The sequence below is a fragment of the Pleurodeles waltl genome, chromosome 9 (assembly GCF_031143425.1).
Source record: "Pleurodeles waltl isolate 20211129_DDA chromosome 9, aPleWal1.hap1.20221129, whole genome shotgun sequence".
NCBI lineage: Eukaryota > Metazoa > Chordata > Amphibia > Caudata > Salamandridae > Pleurodeles > Pleurodeles waltl.
In genome coordinates this window covers 983,052,488-983,068,209 of record NC_090448.1, presented here as the reverse complement: position 1 = coordinate 983,068,209, position 15,722 = coordinate 983,052,488, and the positions used below count along the sequence as shown (strand labels likewise).

The 15,722-nt window shown below is 46.4% G+C and overlaps 1 protein-coding gene across 6 annotated transcripts in view; it reads left to right on the top strand.

Annotated features, from left to right (window-relative positions):
* Nucleotides 1-15,315, top strand: part of JDP2 (Jun dimerization protein 2) — a 56,273-nt gene extending 40,958 nt beyond the window's left edge. For all 6 annotated transcript variants that reach the window (XM_069208458.1, XM_069208461.1, XM_069208457.1 and 3 more), the window contains 2 exons: nucleotides 7,064-7,168; nucleotides 12,063-15,315. In XM_069208458.1, coding sequence (XP_069064559.1) covers nucleotides 7,064-7,168; nucleotides 12,063-12,242 — 285 coding nt within the window. In that variant the 3' untranslated portion in view covers nucleotides 12,243-15,315. The remainder of the gene's footprint in view (nucleotides 1-7,063; nucleotides 7,169-12,062) is intronic.
* The last annotated feature ends 407 nt before the right edge of the window (nucleotides 15,316-15,722 follow it).

Genomic DNA, 15,722 nt, shown 5'->3' with positions numbered 1-15,722 from the left:
AACTCAGCCTGTGGTGGTCCTAGGACAATGGGACCACCATCAAAACGTTCACCACAACCTGCTCTTTCTGTCTAGTTCACACATGGGACCCCACACTAGGTAAATGGGCACCCCAAAATAATAACCCCTCCATCCATTCAGTGTTTTCTAAACTTCTCATGGCTGGAACTTTTGTTTTACAGCTGTGAGTAGTTTGTGTTTAAAGGGTCTTGTTTGTAATATCATTGCAATAGGGCTGCTAGCTCAAAAAATGTGTAATGCACTATGTTCGCTAGGGGCTAAATATGTGTTTACACTGCAGTACTTTCAGTTGTTTTCTTTTCATGTGGTTATGCCCTCTAGGGGTTATCTATATGTAACTTGACCGTGTTTTTTTACAAATGCTATTTTCTTAGTGGTGTTCTCTAGGGGTGTTCTGAGCATTACAGTCAAATGCCAAATGTTTATTTCTGATAAAGGTTTTTATTGGGGTTATATGATAATTATTTAGCCAGCCAGCCATTCTGATGGTTGGTTGGTGAAAGTAGTATTCTATTGGAATTAGCATGGCAGATTTAAATTAGGATGTTAAATGGCAACATTTTTCGTTTTTGACTGCAGGTAGAGGAAGAAGGTAAATGGAAGTGCTTTAGTTATAAGAAGGGCCACTGGAATTATGTGGCAGGAAAATACCAAATTATGAGGCAGGGTGGTCCAATTTATGTGGCAAGAAAAGTCCAGTTATGATTTTAAAACACCAATAGTTCTAACTCAACAAATGTAAGACCCATTGCATTGCAAATGCATGTTTTTATTGTTCAGTGCCTCAAAATACCATAAGAGAAAAGTTTTCCTATATCCAGCATATAGATCCTTGGAGAATTGTCAGGTTGTGCTCATTGCAGTCAGATGCTCAGTAAAGTGTTGGTAGCTTTTTATAGGGTTCACAAACTTCTCCAACAGTATTTTTTTATTGACCCTCCATAGTAATGCGGACAACCACCACAACCTCATCAGGGATATTGGAGACCCCTCTCAGTCTTCCACAGTGCCAAATGAGTTTGGGTATTAAGTGCACCTCAAAGCAACAAGGACTAAACAGAGAAACAGGGCTCTTGATCAGATAATTTGGTGATGTACTCATCGTTCTAAGCCATCTTCAGGTTCTTACTGAAGTTTTCTACTCTGTCTTGGAATACATCTGGGGGAAACGTCACCCCACCCGAGTATTATGTGATTTAAATTGAAGTTAGCTGCCCTTTCCCGAGGAATCATCTTTTTTCAGTGGCCCTGGGTGTAGGTCTAGTGATATATACGTGACATGTTAGGCAGAAGATGGCCGTGTCGGGCTGACATGCTGGTGATGGCTCTGGTTGTCCGGCAGTGGGTGCTTACAGATGTGGAATGTGGTTCCTCAAGCTGCCTAGTCTGCAATGCTTTTAAAATCACCAGTTCCTGAATACCTGCATTGCCTAAATTTGAAAGGGAGAGCACCATCACGTCTCAGCAGGAGTGCAGCACGTTCAGTTGCAAACAGGAATTTTGAGATAGTCCCTGCACTTCCATAGTTCAGTTTCAAGCATCGCTTGATGAGATGCTCCTCGTGCAGCTCCTCACGCTCTGAACATGAGCCGTATAGAAGTGCCTGTGAGGGCCCAGACAGCGTTTGTGTACAAGGTGACTGAGAAGAAGGAGCTGGAGCACGGGTGGTCTCCGCAGCGTAAGAAACATGTTTGTCTGGAGAGATGCTAATAAGGAGCTATGTGAACACTTGCAGTGGGACCTGTCACTTACTCGCTATGGGACTGTGCAGCCGGCCAGACAGGCATTAACCAGATTGCTCATTCTTCCCCTGACAGCTTACTCTGACATTAAGTGAACAGTTTGACACGGGGAGCACCGAGGCTGCCATTCAGTGCACAATCTTTGTATGTACTGTGTGCATGGGTGCTAAGTTCAGTGTGCCACCTAGAGCACGTGTAATTCCTTAAGTGCACTGTGTTCCACGCAGTGCCGTTTTCCATGGATGGCACAATCTTCCATGCAGTGCACTGCCTGCCAAAGAATGTACAGTTCCCTTCCATGCAGTGCAGCGTCTAGCATATGGTGCATTGTCTGCCGTAGAGTACACAGTGTTAGGCAGTGTTTAGTCTGCCATGGAGTGCTTCTCTGCCCATCTTAACGAAGAAGCAACTGCAAGTGTTGCCGGCATATGCTTCAGTTTGCTATGACCCACATAAAAAACCAGGACTCCTATACCTTTCCCCCAGGAGTCCTTCAAACTAGCTTTGTGATTGATTTAAGGCAGTGATTCTTTACCTTTTCACCTCTGTGGAGCCCCTCTTAATCATTACTGGAATTCGTGGGACCGTCCCCCCCCCCCCCTCCTTCCCACCCCTGAATCATTTACTAGAATCCAGGGACACCGACTGAGTCGTTACTGGAAGCAGGGGACCCCAGCCTAAACACTTTTAATGATTTTAACCCTAAAACCATACACAGAAATACAGAAACAAGCATTCAGTAAAAACTACACATGAACATTTTTATTTAATTGAGAAATTCACTGGACTGCTTCTATGAATCATGTTCAGTTTTGCCTTTGCATTTATATGCACTTTATTAATCTTTTAAGATTATTCAATTTTCTTAGTAGGTGCGGCCCCTCTGAGGAGATGTTGCGGACCCCTCAGGTTCCCTTGGCCACAGGTTAAGAACCTCTGGTTAAAGAGATAGCTCGGTGGGTGTAAAACAGGCGCCTGTACCCCTTGTGACGCAGGTGGTCCCCCCACCCCGCAGGAAGCTCCCTACTTATCTTAAGGACAATGAATATCTGTGAGATAGGGGGCTGTCCGGGCCCTGCTGCATTTTCTGCAGGGGGGGGGGCCTCATCATTTTGCGTTACGCCACCACACAGTCAGGGTATAATCCCACCACCTCCATGAATAACATAACAGGCTTCTTTGTAAAACTCACACCCACACAGTCAGGGTATAATCCCACCACCTCCATGAATAACATAACAGGCTTCTTTGTAAAACTCACCCCCCCGCACCCATCGGTCGAACCCACGCACCTCGCCGCCATCCTCCAGACATGGACCGAGGTGACTCCCGAAGACACAACACGCATGATGAACACCATCCACTCCGGATCGCCGACAGACCCGTGCCCCCACCATGTCTTCAACAAGGCCGCCTCTACCATCGCACCCCACCTCCGAGACATCATCAACACCTCCTTCGACACAGCCACCTTCCCGAAGAGCTGGAAGCACGCCGAGCTCAGCGCACTGCTGAAGAAACCAACAGCGGACCCGACCGACCTCAAGAACTTCCGCCCCATCTCGCTCCTTCCCTTCCCTGCCAAAGTCATCGAGAAGGTCGTCAACAAGCAACTGGCCGCCTTCCTCGAGACGAACGGATCCCTCGACCCATCGCAGTCCGGATTCAGAGCCAACCACAGCACCGAGACCGCCCTCATCGCAGCCACCGACGACATCCGAGCCCTGCTCGACAACGGTGAAACAGCGGCACTCATCCTCCTAGACCTCTCCGCAGCATTTGACACTGTCTGCCACCGCACCCTAGTCCAACGACACCGGCATCCAAGGGAAGGCCCTGGAATGGATCATCTCATACCTCTCCGGCAGAACACAGAGAGTACGCCTCCCTCCATTCCTCTCGGAGGCCACCGAAGTCATCTGCGGCGTCCCGCAAGGATCATCGCTCAGCCCCACTCTCTTCAACATCTACATGAAACCCCTCGCTGCCATTGCACGCCAACACAACCTCAACATCATCTCCTACGCCGATGACACCCAGCTGATCCTCTCCCTCACCAGAGACCCCGACACCGCCAAAACCAGCCTACACGAAGGGATGAAAGACGTCGCCAAATGGATGGACATCAGCCGCCTGAAATTGAACACGGACAAGACAGAAGTTCTCATCCTGGGACCGTCGCCCTCCGCATGGGACGACTCTTGGTGGCCCCCGGCCCTAGGCACCGCTCCCAAGCCAACGGACCACGCACGCAACTTGGGCGTCATCCTGGACTCCTCCCTCTCGATGACCAGACAAGTCAACGCCGTCTCCTCAGCTTGCTTCCACAACCTCCGCATGCTCCGTAAGATCTTCCGATTGATCCCGACCGAGACCAGGAAGACGGTCACCCAGGCCCTCGTCACCAGCAAACTAGACTACGGAAACACCCTCTACGCCGGTACAACAGCCAAGCTTCAGAAAAGACTTCAGCGTATTCAGAACGCCTCCGCCCGACTCGTCCTGGACGTCCCCCGACGCAGCCACATCTCAAGCCACCTGAGAGACCTGCACTGGCTCCCTGTCAACAAGAGGATCACGTTCAGACTCCTCACCCACGCACACAAATCCTTCCACGACCTGGGCCCAAGGTACCTCAACGACCGCCTGACCTTCTACTCGCCCACCCGCCAGCTACGTTCCGCGAACCTCGCCCTCGCCGTCGTCCCTCGCATCAAAAGAGCCACCGCCGGAGGAAGATCCTTCTCCTACCTGGCGGCTAAGACATGGAACTCCCTGCCCGCCCACCTACGGCTGACCCAGGACCACCTCGCCTTCAGGAAACAGCTCAAGACCTGGCTGTTCGAGCAGTAGCAGACCCCCTCCCCCAAGCGCCTTGAGACCCTTCCGGGTGAGCAGTGCGTGATATAAATTCCTTGATTGATTGATTGATTGATTGACATTCTCTTCTGCGGTGGTCCATCAAAAGCTGCAGCCAATGCCATCCTCAGATCACTGGTTATCACTGCAGAGGCAATGGCTGTCTGGCTTCCAGCTCCCTCCAGTACATCTGCAAGTGTCAAACTGTGTGTCCCTGCTGCATCACTATCTCTCTTCTCTCTCCAGGACCACTGGTAACGTCATGCCTTAGTGGCCAATGGAAGCAGTGGAGTAGCAGGGTTTGTCAGCTTACCGCGTGACCTCAGGCAGTGCTGTTATCAGCACCCAGTCAAACATGATTCCACCAGAGCACGCCCGATGCCTGACTGATTGGTGGGCCCTTTGTCTAGCAGATATATTTACATTCGTTTCCATCCAAGCATGTTTCCCATAATGATTGAAAATTAACCTGATTGTACCCCTTTACAAAAAAAGTAAAATATCTGCACCAGGCTCATACATACTAGGTTATATATTCCGCTATCCTAGCTGCCCTTATAAGAAGATGGGTGGGGCTAGCCCTTAAAAAAATTATCATCAGCATATACGTGGGTTCTATAGCACAAGTCGTGGTAGGCCTAAATGAAGCCCTAAGTACACAGTGCACTGCTAACAAAGTGGTAAAGTACGGCTGCATTCTGTCTATTTGATCTCTATATGAATGGCATGTACAACGCAATACATGCAGCTTTGACCCTTGTTCGTAGAATTAATAACAATACAGACGCCCCTATTTCTGTACAATGACGTTCCTATCCGCCAAGCAAAAGCTAAAAATGCTGGAAACGTACTGGGACTGTGCCAAAAACACTTAAATAATCAACCATTTAAAGACTACGGTCTGATCTGTGGCCCAAAATAAAAAAATAGTAAGCAAATTGCTAACAATGGGAAACAAGACAGTTGAAACAACAAGCACATCTAAATACCTTGGTCTGATGTTACCTAACTGGCTTTCCTGGAGGCCCTTACAAGATCACAGGGAGCTGCAAAAGGCATCATAAGATTCACCAAAAGGCATGGCAATATGAAACCAAAGAGCCTTGAAGCAGAACTCCCTGTCAAAGTAGGCGGCATCTTAAGTTGTGACACTGAGATCAGGGGTGCCTAGATCGATCGATCTGCCATAGGCAGATGGAGGGAAGTGCGCGGAAAAAAGCTCCCAGGCCTCCTCAGTCAACAACCACAACTTAATTGGAAATAGATCTGGGATTTGCCCCCATAAAACATAGGGCAGCAGGCGACCCGCTACAGTATGTCATCAAAAGTAAGTTAAGCATCCTAACCACCCTAACGACATCACGTGGAAGGAAGCCCTTGAATCTAAGAATCCCAGTATAGTCCAATTATGCAAGGTGTTGGTAGGCAGAAGCATGGAATATTTGTTCGATCTATCGAAGATCTATCTGTCGAAGAAAATCCAACAAAATTCCTTCTCAAACAGCAACAATAGAAATCAAATAATTGCTGAGTCAAAGAAAAGCATTGCCTGACTACACGTTTTCAGGCTTGACACACTGAAGGCCAGCTACCTCAGTGCAGATATGAACTTATCTCACAATAAGCTGCTATTCCTGGTATGAAGAAATACTCAACTCCTCAACAATCTTCCAGGAAGGAGATGGCAATCGGTATCACCAGATTTCCATCGCTTTGTTTATCCGTTCGAATCACTAATTTGTTTTCTGCTTGTATGCTGAACCTACTATCAAGCCCATTGAATGGCTACTGTGAAGAACTTCAACTTTGGAATACAAAAAACAATAATGGTGTAACTTCTGATGAGGCTTCTGAGAAAGTCACCCAATGCACTGGCTGCTTCCTAGGGGAGGCAGGGCACCCAAGAGTTAAAAAAGGAAAGCAGCTCAAAGCATCTAACAAAACTTAAGTACTGCACTGTATTGGTCTTTTTACTAATACACCCTTCGAGATACGACGATCTTTGCACGGTCCCGAGAAATTACTGGTGAGTAAATAAAGAACAGTCACTGACTGCAACTCATTTAATGGTTCATGTTTGCCCTCACCTTCTTGGTACAGCACGATACACCACAAGGCCCATGCATGACTGTGCACTGTACAAGCACCAGAAACACTGTAGGGTTCTGTGGTGTTTGGTACAGTTGAGCAAGCGGTAAAAGGTACTTTTAGACTGGTGTGGTGTCAGCGCGAAGTGAAACTCCAGAAGGTCTTTGTGCGAGCTTAGGGCCATATGTACGAACACATTTTCCCATAGACACAAAATGGGTAAAACCCTTTGCTACATCTGGCCCTTAGTGTATGGACAGACCGATTCCTCTGTTTATCAGGCTCTTGTGTGTCCACCACAGCTGCATCTCCAATTCTTTACAAAGTCTTATTAAATGGTTTTCTCATTGCAGTTGGATGAAGAAGAAGAGCGGAGGAAACGACGTCGAGAGAAGAACAAAGTGGCTGCTGCTCGGTGTCGAAACAAAAAGAAAGAGAGGACGGAATATCTGCAGAAGGTGAGTGCGTGCAGGTACTGGAACACATGAGTGACAAGGAAGGGTGAATGTGTGAAGGCTCCTCACACATGGGCTGGCAAGAACGAGCCCCTAAGGACTCCTGTCAGACAAAGAAGGCTGGGTGGCCAAGGGCAGCTGTACCTACAAGGAGGCAAGGATAAGCAAGAAATTACTCATGTCCTTTTGAGCGAATGTGTGAAGGCACAAGTTCCATGGGGGACAAGATTGAGTTTTAAAGGACTTATGCTTCATGAGGTGCTACAGTTGGAGTGTGAAAGCACTCCTGCCACAGGGGAAAAACATGAGAGTATGAGGGTTGTTTCTGAAAGGGAGTCCAGGACTAGTGCGGTGGGACACCTGCCCCAGTGAAGGTAATCATGAGTGTACCAGGACTCCTGTCTCATTGAGGGGACAAGGGCGCAGGAATGAGAGTGAGAGGGTGTATCACCACAGTAGGGATGCCTGCATGAGCTCTCATGACCACTAAGGTGTGCATTGGATTGACACTGTAACCTTCATGTCTGATTCTGCAAACAAACTTAAGAGCTTTCTGGATATCTTAGCACTATGGGCACTACAGTGAGACTGGCCCTCTGGCTAACACAAGACTGGCCTAATATACAATCCCGTGAGAGCAGCATAGTCTGTTCACAGAGCCACCTTCTTCACCATGCAACTCGTGCAGTGCCTACCTTAAATATTTTTATTGAATGCCTTTAAGTGTGATCCTGGATATGCCATGTGGCCACCCATATTAACACCAAATGCCCCATCCTCTAACATTCATTTTATTCCACAGAAAATAAGTGGAGGTTGGTATGGCTCCCACTATCCCCTACTCGCCTTGGTCTGGTGGTGAAACTTTTGATTTCTCTAAAAGTTTCAAAGTAATCATCTACCAAGGCATGGTCAATTTTTACAGACAGGAAGAAGTAGGAGACAGGGAACACCAAACCTCAGGCCTGGTTGCCATCACTGAACCCGCTACTAGAACAGAGGAGTGATAAAGATATGTACCACGGAGACCACCAGTCTCTGAAGACATTTTGTTCTGATCTGTCTGGTCAGACTACATGCTTGTTTGAGATGCAGCTTGTGGTGTGGTTGGAGCTCGAAAAACCTTAATATTGCATTGGTCAGGTCTGGCGTGAACAAAAGGTGGCAACCCAGGGGTGAATATGGTGCAAAAGCTCTGATCACATGAAGGCACAAGAGCTCAGTGTATACACGCCGCTAACAAGTTATGAAGCATGGAGTAACAAGCAAGGTCGGTCTGGTAAATAGGGCAACCAGTCAGTTCCTGATGGGCTGATCTGACTGCTGTGTGGGCCGAGATTTTGGTTCGCCGTGATCCTGTTTTATAGTGCTCCAGGCCAGATGTTTACTGTTGATTTCCCTGATATTTAATCAAACATTGCCTGCAGTAAGCTCAAATCCATGCAGTCTTTCATACCTTGCAAAACACTTATGCAGTGTGTCTCTACAACACCAAAACTGCTCCAATTAGCTAACATATGTCACATTTTTAGTTTTTTGATACACTAACGGAGGCCACTTGTATTTGGTGCCCAGGCCTATTTCCAGTCTGACCTTGGTAACAAGGCAAAAGCTAGCTCTATGATAACAAATAGGTGAGGTTTTGCAAGGACCTCCTGCCACATGAGGTAGATTAAGTGTTGAAGAGCTCCTGCCATGAAGGAGTACAGGGTAGTTGCACACAGGCCTGTTACACAATGGAGTATACAGTAAGTCTGAAAGAGATCCTGCCATTGAGGGTTCCTAAGGTTAGCAGGCACACGCTCCAGCCATTTTACGGACCATGGGGTCAGAGCGCCTCAGCTTCTGACACTCTGTGGAGCACAGAAGTAGGCAAGGATACCTGCTGCATGAATGAACGTAAGTTTAATATGCAAAGGCCTCTGCAACAAGAACATAGGTTACAGGCAGAAGGGATATTGATACACAAAGGAACATTAGGTGAGTCAGCAACATCTTTTGCCATGAAGGAGGACAATCCTTCTAATTAGATGTTAGGGGCTTCCTCTGCACCAACTATGATGTTGAGTTTCAGCAAAAAAATTACCTTCCAATATCCACTTTTGTTATATTCACTAATATCCTTGTTCACACGCCTGCATCAAAATAATTAGTGAGAATTTTTAAGATGTCTTTGTCCATCTGTTGCAAGCAGTGATGCTTTTTCAGATTTTATGAAAACCTCTCTTCCAGTTCCCTGACAACATCAAAGAAACATTGACCTTTCCCTTTCTGTACTCCCATTTCCTACCTTATCCTAGTTTAGTAAGGAGCTGGGAGGAAGAGTCACTCTGCATATGCCAATGTATAATAAAACTTTCCTAATGACTGAACATAGCAGGAACACAAGAGGAATGGGGAAGAAGAAAACAAACCCCCCACATTTCCCTTATTATCCACCTCCATAAATTTAGCAGCCGCATCAGCAGGACTGCCCTAACCATCTAGATTCACTCCCCTGCCCATCACACAACCAGGCACTAGTCTTTTAAACACCATCTCTTTCTTATGGTGTCACATTTTCCATGGCCGTTTGATCTGGGTCATGAGAGGTAGTTTCTGAATATGAGTTTCCTTAACCCTGCAATAGCAAGTATCTGTAGAATGAAAGCTCATCACGTACTTTGACAGACCCAGTATCGCCTCAGATAGATCCCATGTGGAGATGCAGATCTTCTGAAGAAGATAGTTGTCTTCTTGCCCACTCAGCAGCTCCAGGTGGCACCTGCCAGCTAATCATGTAGGGCATGAACACCTGAACGCATGCCGAAGGGTCTTCTCCAGAACACTTTATCCCCTGGCATTCAGGAGCCAATTAACATTACTGCTCAAGTGTGTGTGAAGTACTTAACTTATGTACACTCACTGCATGTCTAGGTCACATCACCGTTTGCATGGGCCTGGTTTCTAACTTCTTTACGTGTGCGTGCGGTGTAACATTACTAAGGATACGACAAGCAAGGAACCAACAGCATGGAACTGTCACTTCCTTGCTGTCAGAAAATGAAAAATGAATTGTGGTGTTCCATCTAACTCTAGATAGAAGCCTTCATCTAGGACAAATGAATCAGCAAGGAGGTTAACTCCTTAAGGTGATGGGCGCCTGTCTCCTTGAGGTGCCTGGTAGATAAAAACACTGGATTACTGACTATTTGCTTAGAAATGCAGGATGTCCAAATGGTGAGCTGGCTGAGCAAGTTATGTGCTACATGCTGATTTCTGTGTAATCCGCAAGTCACAGGTTTGAATCTTTGTACGGCCGAATCAGCCCTTTATTGTTCAGAACTCTAAAAAAAGGGTGCGGTTGAACTGGATAAAAGTGAAACTAGTTTCGGGACTACATAATGACAAAACTGCAGCAGCAAGAGCTGTATTACAAACAAATGATTTATATTATGGCCTTTTGTCAGTTTGCTAAAGGTCCTGATGTCTCTAGAATAAAGACCTCAAAATCAAAGTTGATGATGTCCTTTCTGTCGCGACTCTTCTAAGTAGCTCTCAGCTCAAACAACAGGAATTCATGACATGAAATCATCGGAACCAAAGGAGGGCACAGCGTTTCAGAATTGAGTCAGGAGCCATGATGCTCGGCTCCCTTGTGATAGTGTTTTTAACTTGGAACTGATTTCACCAGAGACGTGTGGTACAAACACAAGTATGTGTATGTGTGTATGTGTATATATATATAATAATATGATTCGATTCAGCTCCTCACAGAGTGATCGAGCTCCAAGCACACCTTCAAAAGAAACAAAGCAGTAATTTTGCTAGTGCCACAAGAACATTCAGATATGGCACGCCTTTTGTCTAGTCATGCACTTATGAACCCTGCAGCATTTTCCAAGAGAATAGTGACACAACTTCTCTCTTCACAAGAGGACCTCAGAAGATGCACGCACAAGCCTATCATGCTAGTGACACACCAACAGATATGCTATGTACTATCTCGTAAAGTCCACAGATGATAAATGAGCCTTACTCTTTATAGGCCTCATCGCCAACTGCTATTACTCTAAACTTTAGGGTCAGGGAGGTGTCTTGCGCTATTTTCTGTCTTGTCAGACCCGTGACACCCTTATCAGCCCTACGGAGTCATGTAATATGACAACTTATGACCAAGTCCCTGCACCCTAACCATGCCAGCTTCTCCCCTGTAGGCGTAACCTGGAGGAGCTGTTGCTGTTGTCTCCATCTCCATCATGGGCAGAGTTGAAGAGACATCCAGTGGGCAATTTATACTTTACTCACTAAGAAAAGTATGTGGCATCTGGTTAAACCAGAGTCCTGGCCCCGGTCGTGTATCTGATCATCAGCTGTGACTTAAGGGTATCCTTTAATCTTCACTGAGCACAACCACCCTGTCCAGCCTTAGCACCACAATACCAAATTATTATTGTTTGGAGTGTTCACTTCACCTCTCTATAGTACAATCCTCATCGTCGCTGTAATGCTGGATGCAGATCCATTGAACTTCCAAATATATTAGTTATTAAACCCTACCCAAGAGAAACCCCAACAGCATCCCGGATACAACAATTGTCAGATCCAGTCCACCGTGTATATTTCCAAAGTTCTGATTTAGATTTTGACCAATCATGCTCATCATTCTTAGGCTGTTTCCATGTGACAACCAGTACCATCTGAGTGACCCACACATTCTGTGAAGTTGATCCCTGTAACTCACAGTCATAATTCCTTGCTGCAAGTCACAGTGGTGGGCTCCCGGGGGTGTATCAGCATGAGGTTAGGCCTGTGGTAACTTGACATTGTTATGAGAGATGTTCGAGGCTTCAGTGCATTTGTGAGGACAACTTTAAGTTAACTTCTCAGCTTTAGTGAAGTTTTGTTTGTCCCCCAGGAGTCGGAGAGGCTGGAGCTCATGAACTCGGAGCTGAAGGCGCAGATTGAGGGGCTGAAGCTGGAGCGGCAACAGCTCATGGTGATGTTGAACCTGCACCGGCCCACCTGCATTGTGCGGACTGACAGCATCACCACCCCTGAAGCCGAAGCAAACCCTCCTTTAGAACCCCAGAAGTGACTGGAATCAGGAAGGCTGTGGGTGGGGAGCAGGGCGTAGCTCCATGCTCTAGACCTCATGCAACACCTTGCAGTCAGGACGGTTGAGGACTCCTCCTGGACTTTGAGAACAAATGTGGGCCTGCGAGGTGGGCCCAGATTGGCATGGCGGGTGATGAAGGGAATGAACAATGTGAGCTGAACCGAAGGAAGTTAGGGGAGGGGTGAAGGACATTACTTTCTCTGTGTACAGTCTCCCAAAGGAAAGAGGTCTCATGCACACCCCCCTGACACTTGCCTCTGCTTGCCTTTAGCTTCACCCTTAAATATTCAGCTGTCTCCGGGATGTAACCTGTTGCAGCCTGCCAATCACTAATGCCATTTACAGTCACTCATCTATCACAAGACGTTCTGGGCATTTCAGACACACACAGTCACATGATCCCCACTCCACTCCTACTCACTCCTTCAGTCGCTATCCTATAGTAAATTATCCTAGCACACCTGCTCTGCACCATCACTCATCACAAGCTGATCCCTGAATTTCTGCTTCTCTGTATCACTTCCCATTCTACATGATACAACATGTCTAGCGCTTGAGTGGACTAATGCATTAATTGCAGGGATCTGTATTTGACCACATGGTCACAGGTTCAAATCCTGCTAGGTTCACTCAGCCTCTCATACTTTTATGGTTGATAAAATGAGTACCATTGAGTTGGGTAACTGTAACCACGTTTTTCAGCACCACAATACCTGTCTGGGTGAATGTGCGCTTTAGAATTAGACTTTGTGATGGTATACATTCCTTACTTCTTGCACTCTTTAGCTCCCTCTCTTGTTTCCTGCATGCCATAGCCTTCACTCGTCTGCTGACTCCAGCAGTCCACTCATGATATCGGCACTATACTCTGGAGCATACCAGACACCACTCCTTTCCCAACCCTTCATGCCACTCTAAGCCATGGACTCTTATTTCCACAACTTTACTGCAATACTGACATTTGCAATCCACTTGTGGCGCTGCACTCCAACCATGACCAGATCTAGTCTCACTATTGATTCACACACTGCATTCCTGAGTCACGATTGTCTGTTTCCAACGCCTACACTCCACCAGTCTCAAGCCACGCACTTCATTCCTCACCAGCCGGAGCCCTCTGATCCTTTCCTCCAAGCCTGACCTCCTTGGGAGCTGCTGCTTCACTCCTCCCGCTTCAGTACTCCACGCATGAACCCTCCATGGTCACTCTCCGCTCTTGAAGGTCAAGAGAATAATGCTCGGTTGGAAGTTCCCCCGCTCTGGCGAGAAGGCGTGCGGGCACAGCTTCTCCCGCTCTGGGGGGGCTTTCTGAACTGCCCTTATAATCATTTTAGTATTGTTATTTTTTATATACATATCTATATTTTTTACCAAATGTTTTATACAGCAATTTTATATATATGAAATGATTTATGTAATCACTAGACGTGATATATTGTATGTATTGCTCAAAGGTACAAATGAATATGCTGCAGTTAAAACCTGTTGTATGTAAGTGTTCAGACTTGAGGCTTATGGCGTGGTGCAGTCAGCGGGAGAGCTGCAGAAATCTGGGTTGCAACCATCTTGGAATCATCTAAACGTTTGGGGCAACACAAGTATTGATGGTTGGGAAGCGCTTGAGAAGTGGGTATGCTAATAACTGGGCATCCGGGGGAACCTATGGTGCAAAAGCGGTATTTATGTCATAGAGAAGTGGGAATCCGAGGAACTTTAGCTGGGAACTTAAGGTACGAAGAACAGTGAGGGTAGCTAAACATTTGAAGGAACCCAGCATTATTCAGTGTCGCCACTCATTTAACAGAAGGAGTTTTCTAAGATGATTGTGGTGCCAGGCGAGACGGGGCAAATGAACAGTTGAGGGGTTTAGTGGTTTGACATAAGGAGGTCTGAGTAATCTGGGGTGCATGGGCGCCATTACCAGTTGGAAGGCTTGTGTGCCATGCTTGGGTGCCTATCATTGGTGTGGACCCCTGCAGACCCGTTTGGTCTGTCCTTTGGAGGATGTGCATGTTGGTTTTTGGACAGGTGAGCACTGCCTTCTTCGACTGACCAAGCGTGCACCCATCATTTCCAATGAGGATTTCTAAGTAACGTCTTGGGATTGCCAGACTCTGGATACAGATTTTGGCAACAAGTTGAAGAAAACTTCCAAATACCTTCATCAGAACCATGATTGTGTGCACCATGCTCCCTCGAGCCTGCTGCCTTGCAGCACAAAGCAACCTATTTTGTTACAGTACACACTTCGAAAACCACAAGCCTCTTTCTTGAACCCACTGTGAAATGAATCTGCCTTTGTATTCCATTTTTTAACCACAGTTTATTTCCATAGCATCACATTACTTCCACCAGATGGTACAATATCAAATCATTATAACTTTTACAGGAAGTGATAATTTCTGGCTGCTGCCGAAACCTATAAAAGCAAGCAATGGAACAACAATTCTGATCACCAACAATAACCCTCTATAAGGGAACAGTATTTCCCGCATGTATGACGTTGTCAGAAAGATGAGTAGTCTTCTACGCATAAGTGCTTACACCGAAATATATAGACATTTTCTCCATGAGGCGTTGAGAGTCATGCATCTATCTGCAAGAGGCAGTTTAAATTCTGTTCCCGGAAGTGACGCAATTCAAACTACGATCTTAAATATAAACTGGACCTAAGAGTGAGAGCGTGTAGGAAAGAAGTTGGGCAGGGAGAATTGCAGAAGGAAGTCGCAAAGCAAGCTTATGCATTTGGCACTGTAGCTGTGTAATGAAGGATCCCCAAATATAGTCAAATAATGTGACCTGATCACCTTGTCTGTATATGATACGTTCATATTCCACTGGGCGTAAGAATACTGAGCAGGGTTGACCTGTAGAAACAAAGCAGTCCAGAAAAAATACTCTCTTTGCCTCAGTGCTTAATTTGTAAATAAAAATGTGCCAGTGCCCAAAGCCCTCTTCTTAAACACGTGGCTGCTGCAATTAAATGTGTGAACACGGAATACTGAGGAAGCGTAATCCTGAAGCCATCTCAGGCCTCTTTAATCTATTTACAGCCACTTCCTGCCCCCCCCTCCCAGCTCACTCTTGCAGCTTTCTCCCTTTGTGATGCTTTTTCATTTTTTTCTTCCACTGTCTTTCCCATACGTGTCTTTTGCTCGCAGGAAATGCTTGAGGCAGAAAAATAAGTGCCAGCCCTCAAAAAATAAGTGCCGGGGCCCCGCACCGGAAACAACAAGCACAAATTAGGCACTGCTTTGCCTTGTCGCACAATCTTTCCATTTTCTATCCATTCGTTCTTTCCTTTCTCTCATCACCTTCTCTGATCACTTTCTCTCACCCTCGCATCATGAGCGATGTCCAGTGTCTAGTTATACATATTTTAGCTACTGACAGTTTGAAAAGTCATCAGCTGCCACCAGAGTGAGGTTGTGACGTCTGTGTCCCATGTATTGTGTAGGA